This window comes from Schistocerca piceifrons, chromosome 2 (genome assembly GCF_021461385.2).
Source record: "Schistocerca piceifrons isolate TAMUIC-IGC-003096 chromosome 2, iqSchPice1.1, whole genome shotgun sequence".
In the NCBI taxonomy this organism is placed as follows: Eukaryota; Metazoa; Arthropoda; class Insecta; order Orthoptera; family Acrididae; genus Schistocerca; species Schistocerca piceifrons.
In genome coordinates, this window is record NC_060139.1 from 1043867163 (window position 1) to 1043886815 (window position 19653).

At 41.2% G+C, this 19653-nt stretch overlaps 1 protein-coding gene across 1 annotated transcript in view; it reads left to right on the top strand.

Moving 5' to 3' along the window:
* The window catches only part of LOC124777091 (gamma-tubulin complex component 5), a 159405-nt gene that overhangs the window by 91369 nt on the left and 48383 nt on the right, over nucleotides 1-19653 (top strand). The window contains exon 12 of the mRNA XM_047252369.1: nucleotides 15812-15982. Coding sequence (XP_047108325.1) covers nucleotides 15812-15982 — 171 coding nt within the window. The remainder of the gene's footprint in view (nucleotides 1-15811; nucleotides 15983-19653) is intronic.

Genomic DNA, 19653 nt, shown 5'->3' on the forward strand with positions numbered 1-19653 from the left:
AATACACCCATTTACTTTGGCTCCTCATGATCTACGCTACAGGAGAAGTGAGATACATAAAGTTGACAATGTGAGGACAGACATGCTGGCACAACTCTGCAACTACACAGTGTTACCAGATAAAATGGTGCTGCGAAATCGAAAGTGCAGTACGGACTTCGCCACAGTAGCAGACAGCTGCTAATTTCGGACCATGACCGTGGATTACACTTCGGTCAGTGCTGGTTAGAGTGTTGCAACTGTAAATGGAAGGCTTTGTTTGATAGTCTTGTGCTGATGCTGTCTGAATAAATTATGCCATTGGATAAAAAGCGGTTTAGTTTTGAGACCTAACCCACGAGGTGGGAAGGCACAGTGGTCTGCTTCAGGAATTCCAAGCAATAAAACATAAAAAACAACCCAGGAAGGGTTCGAACAGCTACTTTCATGCAGAGACATGCATTTGGAATCTGTTCATCGTTACGGGGTCAAACAAGAGGGTAACATTACTGAAACAATGATCGGGCTACTTAGTATATAATAGAGCATATAGATTTCAAGGGGGAAACGTATGAAGATGCAGACTTCCTCGCTATCAATATGTGCGGCATATCTTTCGTGTTAACGAAAGTAAATTCCCGCTTTACCCCTTCTTACGTCTCAAATGAAATGAATGCCATGAGGAATCGAATATTTGTTGACTGCGTCTCTTCTTGCTTCCATCCTTACCAACATATTTCTTCATTCTCGTGGTAATCATGACATTCTATGTGTATGCTGCAAAAGATTGCACATGGACAAATTTGACATCGAATAAGCTTCCTGTGTATTTTTACTTTGTTTGTATTTTTAGATGATTATGAACATTATGGAAAATTATCTCGCATGCTTTATGTTGAATGAGAAACATTGAATGATCCGTTTTGCTTTCCCTATGTTGAAATGATATAATGTCGGCGTCAACAGCCTTCTTCCACGCTGGAAGCTGAAACTTGTATCATTCTAGATTAATGATAATTGAATGTCTCAAATGTATACATAGCCCACAAGGCGACATAAGAAACCATCAGGGGAGAACGCCGCATAAAAACTAAACGTGCGCGCGCGTCTCCACTCTGAAGAACCGTATCGGAGAATCACGGGAAGCATTTCGCTGAAGAGCTGCCTCGTCAGAGCGCCAAGAAATGGCAGCGTCGTAGCAAGTATTTGTCAACACTCTGATAGTGCATTTACTTCCGGGTGTAGGCCGGCATTACCTCGCTAAATTCACTTGACATTTGTTTTCCACATCGAAGACTCGTACGATATAATCCACTGTAAGATGACACAATTAGAAAGTGTATTTAATTTCTGGACTCCAAGAACGGCGTTCTTCACATAAGTAACACCTGTTTGTGTGTGCATTCGGGAAGATGACGGTGCAATCCCGCGCCCGGCCATCCTGATTTAGGTTTTCAGTGATTTCCCTAAATCGCTTCAGGTGAATGCCAGGATGGTTCCTTAGGAAGGGCACGGCCGATTTCCTACCCCATCCTTCCCCCTAATCCGAGCTTGTGCTCCGTCTCTAATGACATCGTTGTCGACGGGATGTTAAAACAGTAATCTCCTCCTCCTCTGTTTGTGTGTTTAAGGTTGCGTTTTGATGCTCAGGCAACATCGCAGTGACTATAGTCCGCCTCTTGCCGCCAGTGTGTCGTTAGCTCAGAGGTTCCCTTGTGCGTTGCAGTGCTCGTACTATATGACATACTAGTTCGAATCACGGCAGAAGCCGCTGACTACAACCTTTTATTTTCCATTTTAATTAATGGAGTTGCAAACTGCAAGTAAAAATTCCTTATGTGAAATCTGAAGAATGCCTTTAAACATCAATCTTCGTCCGATTTTGACTTAGTAAATTAAGTTAATATCATGGATGTCTGCTTTGCAAATGCCAAGGTGCTTCACTGTAAAATAGATCCTGAAAAGATTCAAACCGATTGTCAATGCTATAAAATTTGAGCTTTGTTCGTCATATAGGTCTAACATGTCAGAAGGTTGTTTATGAAGTGCACATGTTGATTAATATAGTTCCCTTCTTCTAAATTTTTGCAATAGCATTTAACTGTAGACGTTTTCTAACACTGTTTTCCGTTCTCTGAAACCTTCAAAACGACAAATTTTTCTGGTTTAAATCTGATGACCTTAACAATCACTTCCGATCAACAATAAATACTTCATGAACCCATACATGGAACTCCAAATGTGCAGTGTTCCTGCACTGCTACAGAGCATGCATTGCAAGGTATTCACACAGTTTATCGCATAGACTTACCATAAGGAATGAAACAAGAACTGTAATACACTTTACACCACAGACGCTCACTCTGGCTTAACGAAAACATCCAAACATTGACCAAAAGTTGCACAAATAACTGAGTTTGAAAGGAAAAGAAACGAGGTATGAAGCATTTATAAATTCATCGAATGTGGTGAGGTGGTTTAATTTCGTCCCAGTCTATAAAATTAATTTCGGGCCATACTCAGCTCTTGCCGATTAATGTAATATAATACCCGCCTACTAATCAGGGTGTCTGTCTCCATTGCTTTTGAGCGTGAATGGAAATTGTAGAAATTTTCTGTGGTGCAACATTTAATAATAAAGCGTTTTAAATCATCAAAAGCGATGAGCGGTAGCAGGCGCTTTCGATAAAGAACGGGGGAGTGCAGCGCCGCTGCTGTCGCCACGGCCGCTGCCAGTAGCCAGCAAATGGATCCCAGAGCTTTGCCGCATACAGCGTCCAGAGGAGGACAGTCTGCAGGAAATCTGCCGCAAAATCGTTCCTGGGTAGAATTTTGATATCGGTGTGTCAGAAAGCGAAATAGATTGAAATTGCGCTACCATTACATTCACATCTTCAGCATTCAGACAGAAGAGGCTATAAAAATATTTTGTGCCAGCTGCTCTCGATCCACTGTCATTATGAACAGAAACAACGCACGCTACCGCTAGACCACAGGTGTAATCAGCCTAGGGTTTCTCTATCATGGAACAAGTTTTCCTCGAGGAAGTGCCGCAGTCTACAGTGTTGCCAGATTGTGCAGATACCCGGACTTAGAGAATTAGCGAGTTGGCCAGTTTTTTTGTCCCATGTCGCGATCGGCGCGGACTTAGCCTCTGAAGCGGCCGGCCGCCGGTAGAGTTTTATGTCAAAGAGTGTACATAAATATTAATTGCATTATGTTCTGTACTTGGTTTCACAAATATCATTGTCTGCAGGACGTACATAGAGTGGATAGTAAGTATTTTACATTTTTTGAAAATTTCTCCACCAGGCTGTCCCTTGTTTATCTTGTAATACATAATGTATGCCATTATTGTACTTATGTCCTAGCCAGTGAGATATGTGCGCTTTGCTAGAGCATTATATATTCCGTGCATGAATGTTATATGGTGTAAGAAGTTAAAAATAGTTTTACAAATATAAGGTCCGTCAACAGCACCGATACAAGTGCGGAAACTGGAAATTCTGACAAAAAGTAGTCCCAAAGTGGGATTGCATCTGCCAAAACTATTGGTGGCGAATATGGAAAACATGATGAGTGTGTGGAAGCTGTGGAATCAAAAATTAGTGTTGTATACCACAGTGACACAAATGAATACCAAAGCAGGAAATTTGCAATTAGCCATATGTATGTCCATGATTTGTAGTGATGCCTTGGTTATACAGAGTATCCCACATAAAACCAGTACACCTTATGCCTGACACTCAAGTAACAATGAAATAACTAAAAAAGAACAGATAATAGTAATGTTAAAAAACCTGTAGTTACCTGTTTATCAGAGACACTGGAAGTGGTGGCCATGGACATCCAGGCATGCTGATTTCATGTGCTGGTGTTACCAACTACACACTGTAATTCTGCAGGTGTGGAGTTCTGAATTTCTGTAGTAATGTTCTGTTCAAGACTGTCTATTGTGCAAGGATTGTCAGCATACACTTTACTTCTTAGTGTGCTCCATAAATAAAAGTCACACTATGTTAAGTCCGGGGGCCTTAGGGACCAGGGGCCTGTGCTGATAAGTCTGTCTTCAGGGATCATGTTGGTGACACGGGCCGTACTTTTACTGGATGTGTGAGCAGTTGCTCCATCTTGTTGGAAAACTGCACACAGCTTCTCTGCATCTGTTAGTTGTGCATAGAAAGAATCAGAGATCTCTATATATTTGGCACTGCTTAAGGTACAACTGAAAAATATCAGGCCAATAATGTGCATGTTGGACAACACATACTGAACACCTATCTTCTCTAAATGGAGAGGCTGTTCATGCAGAATATTTGGGTTGTCCTGTGACCAGATCTGCAATTCTGAGAGTTTAATAGCCTGCTGACAAATGAAACTAGGCCACATCTGACATGAAGTAAAGCAAAGGGCCCTAGTAACAGTTAGCAGTTGATAGTAATAACAGGTTAAAATAATGAAATCTCTTTTTTTCCTGATCCTTAGATTTCAACTCTTGCGCCAGAGTCACACGATGGACTTTTAATTTCTTTAAGAGATACACGAACATTCTGTGATAAACTCCTTTTTGACTTAGTGGGGACTTCACAAATGTCCATGTGAATTCCGTCTATAGTTTCAGGTATCCTCACTGTTGGTCACCTATTCCACTGCACACTTCAGAACAGATCCTACAGCCCTCCATTTCTTGTATAGATGGCGAATAGTGCTAGTTGTGGGGAATTTTCTACCGGGATACTACGCTTCAAATATTTCTTTACATTACTTGATGGAACCTATCTTCATGTAACATTCCACAATATCAATTTACTATTCTAAAGCGAACTACCCAGTTTCTGTAACAACTCAGCAATAAGAGCTTCTCACAACAGCACAGCTGTACTCTGATAAAATATAGTCTAGCCAACTTTCGAGACAAGTCTTACTACTTCACAAGCAATTTGACTATAGGTGATTAACTGGTGCGTGATGTGTACCGCTTTTATGTGGAACGCCCTGTGCATAATGTGCGAGACTTTGGTGATGGTGAGGAATGAAACCTCCAAATGGTACTGAAAAAGATTGATAATCACTTTACGCCAAAAGTAAATGTAACACTTGAAAGGTACTTATTCAGCTCCTTACAACAAAAACATGGCGAGACAAAACTGAACAAAATGGATTTCTGTGGCCGGGAGCTATTAAGGAAATTAAATACATTCATGTAATTAGGCTAAAATATGTTATTAGTTTCAGTTTTGTGATTTTTATTTCCATGTTTTTGGCAGTCGAGCATTAATCGCCATGCAGAACAGTGATGCTGTATTTGTTGGTTTGCTAAAGAAATTTGGCTTTCATTAATCTTTCTCGCTGAGGCAGCAATTTATTTGAAGTGAAGTGTTTCGTTCCACACTATTGGCTAGTTTCAACTGTTAGCTGAATTTCAAGTGCATGTTTTCACCTTCTGGCACATATGGCATCATGTCATAATAAAAAACCAAATTTCATTGTGAATCTGGATGCACAAATGTGCATTTTAAGCCAAATTATACATTTGGTTTATGAAATTCTGATGCTCTTGGAGTACCCTCTGGTACTGTCTTGTTTCTTTTATGATGTAATGTAAGATCTCTTAATACTTTATACTTAATACATATGGGATTCTTACATAATTGTAGCTGCACATACACAGTAGTATCTCTTTGCTGGCACACTCTAGCTGTTGGTAAACAAACTTATTTCTGACAGGTTCAGGACAGTATTGCGAATGCTGGTTTGAAAATCATTAATTACAAAGTAAATTTCCTTTTACGCAAGATGAATTATGTTACGTGCAAGAATGTCGATGACTTTCTTAAACCACAGAGTGTTTGACTCTCATTTAAATCTTAAGACTCTGAGGATCAGCCACTTAGAAAAATTTCGAGCTCAGGAGACCAGACATTTATGTCATTATTTAAAATTTTATTGACACATTTGTGTGATGTATCTTAAAGTGTAACAAACACAAAGAAAGACCAATATTATAAATGAAAGCTTAGCTTTTCTTGTAGCTTATTAATCTTCAGGCCATTTATTTATTCAAATGGCATTTTTACAGAGCACATTAAATCAGTACGTAAATTCTTCCTTATTCCCTCATTAATTTCAAGCATTCTGATTTCCGTTTGTGGAGATCCTCAGTGTTATGACAGTGTTTTCTTTTTCTCTCGTGTTCTTCCCTGAAGATCAGCTGAATATTTTTCCTGTTTAAGTTTCTGTTGTGTATGCCCATTATCTCACTGTTTGCTTCTTTGATGTCATTTAACGTCTGTTGCAACCACACTGGTCATCCTCCAAGATTCATTATTTTATTAATGATTTGTTTAGTGTACCTGTCATTCTCCATTCTTGCCAAATTTCCAAAGAATGACGTTCTTGTTTTGCACATAGTATGTATTCTGTTCTCTCCATGTTCGTAGATTTCTGTGTTGGATCGTGGTCTGTTGTATTCTGTTCCCACTGTTGAAAAGTGTGTTATCAGTAAAATATCACACTGAAAGTTGCAATCCAAGAGAATAGAATTTAAAAAAATATAAATGTTACTGAAAGTACATAAATTTATTCCTCTGTAAATATCTTAGTCATTCACATAAATGTGTTTAGTTTACGTTTATGGGAGTTTGATAATACGTCTTCTGTTGAATACCATTGGAAAACCTAGAGGGTCCTACTAACATCAAGTATCACTCAGTCGTAACTGTTGAACTGTTCCCTTTGCACATGAACTGTGGTAAGGCAAATAATCCCATAATTAGGAGGAGCCAGATGTGAATTTTGGGGAGGATACAAAAGGATTTCATACACATCTCCGCAATTTGATCTTCAAGCTTTCTCAGGATAATCGATGGATTTTTGAGTTTTCATCCAAATTAGTGTCGTTTCACGTTATATTTCAGCAGCTTTGTTAGCTTCCTTCTTCAGGTGTTAGAGTGCAGATCTCATTTGCATGCTGTTTATATTTTGCTGAGAGTCTAGACCCTCTGTTCGACCATGTCAGTATTTCCTGTTATCACCATAAACAAACAGCTGGTCCCACAGTGCGAATTTCACACTTTTTGTGTCTTCTCCTGCATGGATCTACCCTTGTACCAAAACCTTGGGTCCACTTCGCTGTCATACTCCATCTTCCAAGGGGGACAGTCACCAGTAAGATTTATCCAAATAGATATGCATCAGGTCAAACTGAAGAAGACTGAATCAACAGGTTAAAGATAGAGAGCATACAGCATATGGTGTGTTACTTTGTTCTAGAGGAACCACAATTATCATATGGATAGCTGTAATCTGTGGCAAATGATGTGGCTCAGGGAGTGGGGACTTAATTTAACCATACATTAACTATAATGATATGGTGTGATTGTACATGCCTAAAGGCTTTCAAAAAGTCTGTTATAATTCCCAGAGTGGCATAAGGATTTACCATAGAAAGTGGTTACTGTAGCATTATACTGACTGGCTTTATGGGAAAGAAACTAGTTGGATGACCAACTACAGTTTTACATGGAGCCAGTAAAACACAGGCTCTCATAAATGACTTTGCACATTCCATAACTAGGTCCAACTTGGGAAAGTAAAGAAAATGGTTTTCTTATACAAGCAACCTAGATAAAGCGTAAGGTACCACTAGTTTACAAAAAAATCATATGTCACCTGCATGAATTTGATTTTTGAAAGTGGCATATTTCTGCAGGATCCTTCTTCACTGAGCAGTATTGCTGCTCCAGTCTTGAAAGGCTACCTCAGATAGGTTTGCTGTTGTTATTTCTGCTAACTATTTTAGTATTTATGTAGGGAACACTTGAGTTGTAATTGTATGTTGTTCCTTTCGCCATTCGTTGATAAGCACTATAGCTGTTGTTGCAGCTAAGAATTTAGAGGCAACAGGAATAGGTGGGCTATAGAATTGAGATATTCTACAAAGAAATCCATATGTGTACATCTTAATCCCTTTTCTTTGAAGGCAGAATAGCAGTTTAAAGTAACAAAAAGCTACATGATATTTCTTGGCTAAATATTTGATAAATTGTTCTAGTTCCTAAATGAGGGAAAAAGTGCATCTAGATTTTCGAAATATTCGGAAAAAGTGCATCTAGATTTTCGAAATATTCTTGATAATTCAAAATGCCTCACTGGCAGGGACTTTTTGGCATATTGTAATCAGGGAGTAAAGTTTGCCTTAGTGGCCTACACAACTAGCCCCATGTCCAGCCTGTGTGGAGGGACTGGTGAGCTGTCACTTGCCACTCCAAGGCAACTTTTCATGGTGTGACATATACAGAGCTCTGCCTTTATTACAACTTACTATCACAATTGCTGGTGTTCATTAATTGGTGAATGACTGCAGTACATCCACTTGACCTATCACTATACCATCTGATGAGTGAACCACCATTCATTTATGTTCTATTTAGTCTTGCCAGAGAGGAGCGTGGGTAGCAGAAAATATTGGTTCCACCCTATGTGAGAGTGCTTTTAGGATGAGTTGGGACCAGAGGGAGTGTACTCTACCGTGAAAGTAGTCTATTGTAATGTGGAGGGAGGAATGATGTAACTTTAAGTGTTTTGCCAACAATGAAATCCCCTATGGGGCTCGCCGCTCTTTGGCAGGCTCGTACTTGGGTACTGTGGGGCCCCAGCCTTTGCAGCATCTTTTCCCTTCTGTGCTGCACATCTGCCCTCTTGCTTTTATTTTTCCCCTCCCTTGGGGAACATGTCTGGGAATGTTTTTGGAAATGTGTTCTGCATATTCAGTAGCTGATGTCAGAACAGACTCTTCACTGTTTTTCGTCCCTCCCCCCCCCCCCCTCTCTCTCTCTCTCTTTTTCCCCTCTGTTTCAGCATTTAAGGTTCCTCCTCTTCCCCCCCCCCCCCCCCCCCCCCCTCCTCCGTGCGCTCCTGAAGGCCAGCCTGTGTGTCTGACATCTAACAGGTGACTGGGTAACGCGTAATTCCCAGCCCCAGGTACCCCCTGGTACTTGCCAGGCCCAGGCCCAGGATAGGGTGATTGCCTGAGCTAATACCTTCCCAAATTGCCAATTCCTCTGTCAGGTGTTTGGAAGGTGTCACCTGAGGAATGAACAATCACCTAAAGCAGGTGTGCCTCCCTCTGAGGGGGGGCCCCCAGTTGGAAGGAAAGCACCATCGGAGATGCGGGCAATCATGGGGGATTCTCTTGCGATGAGCCAATCCTCTTCATCACAGTCTACGTCCACTAAACGGAAACAAAATGAGGCTAATGATTCAAAGACTCTCCCAGCTGCACTACTGTTCCTTATGGTTTCACGTATTGAAACCAGTCAGTCCTTTGCAACAGTAAATCCACTTATTATTCAGAAAGTTGTTGATGCACTTGACAGCCCTGTGAAATCCTACTCTTGTTTATGCAATGGCACTTAGCTTTTGGAGAGGACTTCAGATTCTTAAGCATAACTGCTTGCAGGTTCACCCCTCCATGGTTATCCTGTTCATGTCAAGGCCCATCACATGCTGAATTCTTCACGTGGTGTTATTGACACTAGGCTACTCGATAGTGTGACTGAGGCAGAAATCCAAACGTACTTCTCCGATCAGGGCATCATTGCAGTCCATCAGGTGATGAAAAAGTTAGCCGCAGCCTTAGTGCCCACACGCACTCTTTTTTCTCCCTTATGCTAGAGTGGCGTTTCTGTGAAAGATCAAAGCAAGTCATGAAGTTATCACAGTCTGACCGTACGTTATGATCTCGATGCGGTGCTACCAGTGTCACCGTTACAACCATACTCGAATGTCCTGTCGACACCCGGCCAAGTTTGTAACCTGCAGTAGTGATGCTGATGGGGGTGATTGTCTACTTCCTTCTCCCCACTGCATCGATTGCAATGGTGACCAAGCAGCCTCTTCTCAAGGTTGTCCCATGTACCTCGATGAGTGAGCCATCCAGGAGATCCGGGCGCATTTCTTTCTGGTCCTCTTTGACCTTCCCCCTGAGAATGACGTTCCATCTCATGTGGGAGTCACGCTGCGTATTCTATATTATGTTCACAGTCAAACCATCTCCTACCTAGCTTCAGGCTGTTGCAGACTGCATTTTCCTTCCTCACTTGACCATTACATCCCTCCTTTATTCGGTGTTACCAGGGCAGACTACCTTCAGCTTATTGGGCAACTCCTTAACCCCTTTCTGCTGTTTGGTGACTTAAATGCGTGCCATCCCCTTTGGGGTTCTCCCAGAACCTGATGGAGAGGAGCCCTCTTGGCTGACTTTCTCAAACAACTTAACCTCATCTGCTTTAACACAAGAGCACCCACATTCCTTTCAGAATCCATGCACACCTATTCCCATTTGGACCCCTCCTTCTGCACTGTCCAGCTTGTCTGTTGTCTCGAGTAGGCTCTTCTCTTTGACGAGTACTCTAACAATCATCTTCCATGTGCTACCCGTTGGCTGACTCCTACCCCACCTATGTGGCAGATTTTAAAGGCCAACTGGAGGATTTACTCCTCCCTAGCAACCTTCAACAAACAGTATTTCACCAGATGGACTACCTTATCAACATTATCCTTACCGCCACAGAAAGTTCCGTTCCTCGCACTTCAGCTTTACCTCATAATGGCCTGGTCCCTTGGTGGACTGGAGCATACCGCGACGCAATTTGCACGCAGAGACATGCTGCCTCCCTTTTTAACCATCATCCTATGCTGGCAAACTGCATTCATTATAAGAAGATGTGTGTGTAATGTCGTTCCATTCTTGGGGATAGCAAAAAAGCTAAATGGATTTTATTTACTAGTTCTTTTAACAGTTCTACTCTCTCTTCCATCGTATGGGCTAACCTCTCATGGCACTCTGGGGCCAAGGTCCATTCCCCAATTTCTGGCCTGACCAAAGCAGATGATGGCATAGTGGGCCCTATTGCTATGGTCAACACCTTGGGCTGCTATTTTGCGAGATTTCAAGCTCCACCCACTATCAACCCGCCTTCCTCCATGGCAAGCAAGTGGAGGAGACTCAGGTGATACCCATCTTTTCTCAGAATTGTGAGCGCTACAATACTGTCTTTACTATGAAGGAGCTAGTCATGCTCTCACTTCATCCCAGTGCTCTGCCCCAGGGGCAGATGATGTTCACATTCTGATGTTGCAGGACCTTTCTCTTGCAGGCAAGCACTTTGTCCTTCATACGTATAATCACATCTGGGCAGAGGGCACGTTTTCCAGGTGCTGGTGTGAAGCCACTGTCATACTCGTACCTAAGCCCAGTAAGAACAAACACCTTCCTTGTAGCTACCACCCAATTTCTCTCACCAGCAGTGTGAGCAAGGTGGTGAAACATATGATTCATACCCAGCTGGAATGGTGGCTTGAGTCTCACAATTTACTAAACACTGCACAAAGTGGATTTTGAGCACAGCATTCTGCAGTTGAACATCTTGTCGCTTTTTCAACCCATGTCATTAACAGTTTTCTGCAGAAATACCAGACTCTGGCTGTTTTTCGATTTAGAGAAAGCCTACAACATGTGCTGGAGGACTGGTATCATTCGTAGTCTCTACACATGGGACTTTCGAGGCCGCATGCCTGTTTCCTTCAGAAATTTTTAAAGGACTGAGTTTTAAGAAATATGTGGGTTCTGCCTTGTCGGACACCTTTATCCAGGAAAACAGTGTGCCTCAGGGTTCCATCCCGAGTGTCATCCTCTTTGCTATTGCCATTAACCCTATTATGGTCGTATCTTGTGCCGGTCATATCTGGCTCACTTTTTGTCAACAATTTTGCCATCTATTGCAGTTCTCCATGGACTTGCCTTCTTGAGCAGTGTCTTCGTCTTTACTCGTGGAGCATAGACAATGGCTTTCGCTTTTCCGTTGACAAAACCATTTATATGACTTTCTGGCAGCGCAGTTGATTTGTTCCACCGTCTTGACATCTTGGGCCAGTTGCTCTTCTGTTTGTTGAAACTACAAAATTCTTGGGGCTGATGCTCAATAGGAAACTTTCTTGTTCCTCCCACATGTATTACCTGGCCATCCACTGTGTCTGGTCCCACAATGTCCTTCGTGTCCTCAATGGTACTTCCCGGGGAGTGGATCAGACCACACTCCTCCATTTGTACCAGCCCTTGTCCATTTGGAACTCAACTGTGAGTGTTTAATTTATGCATCTGCATGTCATTCCATCTTATGCTGCCTGATAAAATCCACCATTGAGGTGTCCGTTTGGCCACTGATACCTTTTATGCTAGCCCGGTTGAGAGTCTGTATGCAGAAGCTGCCAATGCATGCCATTTGTCTGCCATGCCTGGCCACCCATCCTATGCCGCCTCCTTAGATGACTCCTTTGATCGCCAGTATAGGGAACATCCCTCTTCTCTGTTACCTCCTGGAGTTCACTTTCAACTATTGCTCCGGTTGCTTAACTTTATGCTACCTGTCACTTTTCCAATGGGTGTGAACTGTTCATCACCTGGGCTTCGTGTAACAGCCTGTGTTGACCTTGGAATTCACTCACTTCCTTATGACACTACTCCAGACTTGCTCTGTTGCCGCAAGTTTCTCGACTGTCACAAGGAACTTCTCAATAGTGCCTTCGTGTACACTGATGGCTCTCGCACTAACTGTGGTGTCGGGTGTGACTTCGCCATTGGCACCAACACTTTTTGGTATCGGCTTCCGGAACACTGCTCAATATTTAAACCAGAGCTATTCGCTCTGTATCAGGACATGCAGTTCATCTGGTGACACAGGCTTTTAAATTGTGTCATTTGCTTGGACTCTCTCAGTGCCCTTTAGAGCTTCTGTGTGCTATACACTGTCCATCCCTTAGTGCAGCAGGTCCAGGAAAGCTTCCACTTGTTCACAGTTGATGGAGCCATTGTGATGTTCATGTGGGTTATTGGTCACGTTGGTCTGACAGGAAATGAGGCCACTGACACTGTTGCCAAGGCTACAGTCCTTGAATCTTGGCCCACTAGGTCTTCCATTCCTTCCGATGCTCTCTGTGTTGCTCTTTGTCACTTTGGCATCCCACTGGTCTTCCCTACACAAGAGCAAGCTGCGGGGAATTAAACCTCTCCTGGCGGCTTGGCTGACCACCTCTCAGCCCTCTCGCTGTGAGGAGATATTTTTGGCTAGGTTGCATATTGGGCATTGTCTTTTTAGCCATCGTCATGTAAGTGGTGATTCTCCACCACTTTGTGCTCATTGCCCTCGAACATTGATGCTTTGTCATTTCGTGATGGAATGTCTTCCTTTAACCACTTATGTTCTCATTTATGTTTGTTGCCAGAGTTATCTGCAGTTTTAATGAATGACACGCAGGCTGTTGATCGTGTTTTACTTTTTATCTGTCATACCAATATGGCGAAGGACATTTAATCTTTAGTTCAGAACCTCTGTTGTCTCTGTGGTTATGGACCTTCCTCCAAATCCGTGTTTTTAGCTTCTTTCGCTCTGTTGATCGGGGTTAATGTGAGTCATTTTAACTCCTTTTTCATCTTAATGTTGTGCCATTCTGACATAGGCGCTTGTCACCCTAGTTGTTTTTGCACCCTAAAACAAACCAAAACAAACAAACTGACAATGAAACCTACGAAATTGCAACTGAGTTTCTTGTCTGGAGCAACTGTAGATTCATAGCTGGCATGTAGGTTTAACAAATGCATATATATTTCGTGTGAACTGAGATCTAAAAATACTCAAATACATTAGTACTAAATATCAAGAAACACCAGTGACAGTAATGTTAGTACTGTGCGCCATGTTATTTGTTCACAAATATTAGTGAAAGCCAAATCGTGCAAGCAAACTCTATGGTGGAAGGCTTCAGACTCCTGTTGATACTAACCTAGAGCATGTACTATTAAACGTGAAGTGAACATGCAGACAGGAGAGTAGGGAAGAACTTTTGTAGCAGATATTAATATCCTGGAACTGGGTTGGAACAAGGAATCATCTCAGGAGCTTATGAAGTCTCAAGTTAACCCCTGTCAGGGCAGGATTTAAGATGATGATCATTCCAACACTGGTTTGCAAGAAATATTTTAATGGTTTTTAACACCAGTGATGAGTATACAGTTACTTTCACCTGTAGGCATCATTGTGAATTGTGTTTTATTCATCTCATGACATACATTTGCAATCCATTTGGTTTGCGTACAGGAGACGTGTCAAATTTTATAAAACAATTACAATAATTTTTACATTAATAAATAATAGCACTATAATAAATAATGACACTATAAGGATAACACAGTACCCAGATCAAATTTCCAGTTTGTTCTGCATGAATTAATCCAATGAGTAATAACACTTCAGTGTCAGTACTTTATATAGCTTTTTTTTAAGTGAACCTAAATTCATCTGCATCAGCTTGTTCCCTTTTAATTTATTACAAATTTTCATTCCCATGTATTAAGGTCCCTGGGCATACAGTCTGAGGCGGTGGGTGGGGAGCGTAAAATTTTCTTTGTTTCTGGTATCATGTGAATGGACAAAATAGTTTCCCTCAAATAATTCGTGTCTGGTGTACAAAAATATAATTCTCTCATATACGTATAAGGATGGCAAAGTTAATATTTTAAGTTTTCTAAATAATGGTCGACATGGTTCTAATAGGAGCACCAAACAAATAAGGGTGGCAATTCTTCTGGAAAACCTGTAATACTCAGGAATTACATTTTACCTGGAAAGATTGGGGAAATCTCAGGGAATTTTGTTTTTTAACCTAACAGTGGAATTTAATTTTATTGAGCTTTACAAAGTACAAATTTTAAAATACTTAATATTGCAAAGTGTGTTAGTTATTTGAATATTAGTCCATATAAATTATCAGTGGTTGAAAACTGTGGTTAAACTACAGCCAAGAGGAAAGTAAAGTTACTATGAGATGCTCAATACCCCCACCCCATTGTTACTTTAATTTCTCAGCAGCTTCTTATGACTTCATCTCCCTCTCCTTTCTGTACCTGTAATTCTTTGAGATTTTTATTTCCCAAGTTTGAGTAGCCACCCTGTGTTATACAGAGCTATGGGAGATCTTAAATGAACTCATTGTTAGTGAACACTATTTACCTGCTGTGATTCCCTTCCTGCACTGCAAGCTCTTTATCAGCTGCGTGCCATTGGTAAAATTGTGCAGACATTTCATGACAGTCCAGCAGAAATGAAAGAAACTGGTGCAATTCAGCTGCGTACCAGGACATTGGAATAGAAATGCAAAATGGTAAACAGTTTGTTGAGAAGACATTATGATTTATTGTAACCTAACTCTTCTGGTAGTTGGAATGTTACTGAGGCGGAGGATAGTACTTAAATAGTTTAATTAAAAGCTAGAACTGCTTGTTTGGAGCTCATTTCAGCCACTAAACAAGTATATAGTACTACCAGTGTGCACCATATTAGGCTCTGCCCTATGATACACCACTGTGTCCTTGATAACAAGACCACTCAAATACACCTATGGTGTACCTGTTATCAATCTGCCACTTATAATACAGTTATTAGTTTAAATACCTTTGGCCTTGATACGGTTTAAAACAGTATCAATGTCTAATATGGAGTGATTCTGCATTTGTGTAAGCAGTTTAACTAGACTTATCTTGTTACTTATATGATTGGACCCTGGTCTCACTGTTGGGGACCAAAATCCGAAACCACTATCACCATGTGATTTTCTCTCTCTCTCTCTCTCTCTCTCTCTCTCTCTCTCTCTGTCTGTGTGTGTGTGTGTGTGTGTGTGTGTGTGTGTGTGTGTGTGTTTTTAAATCATTACAAATGATCACCTCTATTAATGTATGCTATTCACATGTTATTAATGTGTTTACTTATCTTACTAGGTTGAGAGAAACTATGCCTGGGACAATGCATATTCACTAACTATGCAACTGGAGAACTGTATAGATGAACAGTACCCTTCACTGAGCTCAAAATTTTCTGTATCTGTTTCTAAGAGATCACAAACAATTGTATCAGTAAACACATTGGACAGCATCAAAATTAAGTTTTCAGTAAGTAGCACAAGAAATACTGAAATTTGTTCTTAAATAAAAATGTACATTACCATATAGGAACTTAATTGAATACTATAATAGGCTCTCTGTTTCATTTTTGAAAAATACTGCATTTTAAGACGTTTATAAAAAAACCTGGGATAGTCAAGGAAAAAAATGAGGCAGAAATTGTACTGACAAAATTTAATTTAATGGTCATGGTTGTAAGAGGTAAAAACTGTAGAGGAAGACAGACTAGAATACATCCAGCAAATAATTGAGGACATAGGGTTCAAGTGCTACTCTGAGATGAAGAGGGAAGTGCAGGAGAGGAATTCGTGACAGGCCACATCAAACCCATCTTTCAGAAGACTGATAATGCAAAAGGGGGGTGGGGGAAGTTGGCATGTGCATCATGCACTCAGATGATCACAAAAACTGTTTACAATTACTGTGCTGCACTATCACTGTACTTCTCACTTCTATATATTTTACCGAGAAGTACTTTACCTTCTGTCATAAAAGAGAGCATATGTTACCTCATTAAAGCGTGTTTTTGTAATGAGCAAGGCCTTCACTGTTTCAACTTTTGTTCTGTATTTTTTCCATCTGACCACAAAGATTTTAAAATTACACTTTCATTTTGGCATGATGAAACAGTGTTTGCATAGATCTAAAATTGCCACATATCCACTATAATATCCTCAGACTGCTTATCACAATGGAAACAGAAATCTGCACTGTCTAAACCAGTCAAAAATTCAACACAACATGAATCAGCACTACCAACAGTGCAAACATTAACAGTAAATAAACAAAGATTGTAGGTCAAGTAGTACAAGTGGCGCTTCCTAGCATATATTCTTGCACTGAAATAGCCAAGTGGAATTGCAAAAAGTAAGATATCTGAGTGCCCGCCCCCCCCCCCCCCCCCCCAAAAAAAAAAAAAAAAAAAAAAAAGAAACCCTTCCAGGCCAGCGGAATGTTTTGGGTTTAATACTTGTTTCACATTGAAAAGAAACAAGAGATACACAATACACATAAATAACATTACTGCAGACATTGTTTTCATCATTGTTTAAATTTCCTGTGGAATAAATATTAGTATTAGGATAAACATCCAGAAATTTAAGTGCATATCTGTAGAATTACATGTTTTCACTGATATTTGATCATACTGAAAGCACACACGAGATCTGTTCAAAAAATTCTGGAACATTCATTATTTTGCACCAGTGGTATGTTGGAGCGAAATGCAATCCACATCCCTTTACACATTTGTTTAATGTGTAAGTGCCAGAAGTTTCATTGTTGTATGTCCGTTACTTATTGTTTAGTGCTGTATTGAGTAGAATGCAGTGTTGCACAGTTTGTGAATTTCGAGATTGCAGAGTCAGAGGAGCGATACTTCTGCATTAAATTTTGCATGAAACTCGAGAAAACCTTTACAGAGACACAACCAAATGCTACAGGAAGTCGACAGTGATGAGTTCTTAAGCCGTACTCAGTGTTGTGAATGGTTCACACGATTTAAAAATGACTGGGCCGAAGTTAAAGCGGACCCTTTATCAGGATGCCTTTCAATGTCTACCGACAACTCTGTTAGGAATGTCAACTAAATTATTCATGCCAATCCAAGACTGACTGTCAGAGAGATTCCAGAAGAAAACATTTCAGTTGGACCATGTCGTGAAATCCTGTGAGAAGAACATGGCCTGAAATGTGGCGAGACAATTCATGACTCTTGTGTCATGATAAAGTACCTGCACATTTGTCCCTGTTGGTGCTTGACTATTGCACAAAAAATGATATTACTGTGCTGCCTCATCAGAATTGAAGACCCCACTGAAAGAAAGAAGATTTGTAATGACACAAGATAAAAGAAAATTTGCAGACAGAGATTCACGCAATCGAGTAAGGGGCATATAAAGACTGCTTCTGGAGGTGGAATCAGCATTGTGCTGTTGTGGGTGATATACTCCTTAAGAGGTATAATCGTAGTTAAATACACTGCAATAAGTATTTCTCCCCCCCCCCCCCCCCCCCCCCCCCCCCCCCCCCCCCCCCCATGAACCATGGACCTTGCCGTTGGTGGGGAGGCTTGCGTGCCTCAGCGATACAGATGGCCGCACCGTAGGTGCAACCACAACGGAGGGGTATCTGTTGAGAGGCCAGACAAACATGTGGTTCCTGAAGAGGGGCAGCAGCCTTTCAGTAGTTGCAGGGGCAATAGTCTGGATGATTGACTGATCTGACCTTGTAACATTAACCAAAACGGCCTTGCTGTGCTGGTACTGCAAACGGCTGAAAGCAAGGGGAAACTACAGCCGTAATTTTTCCCGAGGACATGCAGCTTTACTGTATGATTAAATGATGATGGCATCCTCTTGGATAAAATATTCCGGAGGCAAAATAGTCCCCCATTCGGATCTCCGGGCGGGGACTACTCAAGAGGACGTCATTATCAGGAGAAAGAAAACTGGCGCTCTACGGATCGGAGCGTGGAATGTCAGATCCCTTAATCGGGCAGGTAGGTTAGAAAATTTAAAAGGGAAATGGATAGGTTAAAGTTAGATATAGTGGGAATTAGTGAAGTTCGGTGGCAGGAGGAACAAGACTTTTGGTCAGGTGATTACAGGGTTATAAATACAAAATCAAATAGGGGTAATGCAGGAGTAGGTTTAATAATGAATAAAAAAATAGGAGTGCGGGTAAGCTACTACAAACAGCATAGTGAACGCATTATTGTGGCCAAGATAGACACAAAGCCCATGCCTACTACAGTAGTACAAGTTTATATGCCAGCTAGCTCTGCAGATGATGAAGAAATAGATGAAATGTATGATGAGATACAAGAAATTATTCAGGTAGTGAAGGGAGACGAAAATTTAATAGTCATGGGTGACTGGAATTCGTCAGTAGGAAAAGGGAGAGAAGGAAACATAGTAGGTGAATATGGATTGGGGGGGGGGCGGGGGGGGGGGGGGGGGGGGGGGGGGGGGAAGAAATGAAAGAGGAAGCCGCCTTGTAGAATTTTGCACAGAGCATAACTTAATCATATCTAACACTTGGTTCAAGAATCATAAAAGAAGGTTGTATACATGGAAGAATCCTGGAGATAGTAAAAGGTATCAGATAGATTATATAATGGTAAGACAGAGATTTAGGAACCAGGTTTTAAATTGTAAGACATTTCCAGGGGCAGATGTGGATTCTGACCACAATCTATTGGTTATGAACTGCAGATTGAAACTGAAGAAACTGCAAAAAGGTGGGAATCTAAGGAGATGGGACGTGGATAAACTGAAAGAACCAGAGGTTGCAGAGTGTTTCAGGGAGAGCATCAGGGAACAATTGACAGGAATGGGGGAAAGAAATACAGTAGAAGAAGAATGGGTAGCTCTGAGAGATGAAGTAGTGAAGGCAGCAGACGATCAAGTAGGTAAAAAGGCGAGGGCTAATAGAAATCCTTGGGTAACAGAAGAAATATTGAATTTAATTGATGAAAGGAGAAAATATAAAAATGCAGTAAATGAAGCAGGCAAAAAGGAAAAGAAACGTCTCAAAAATGAGATAGACAGGAAGTGCAAAATGGCTAAGCAGGGATGGCTAGAGGACTAATGTAAGGATGTAGAGGCTTGTCTCACTAGGGGTAAGATAGATACTGCCTACAGGAAAATTGGAGAGAC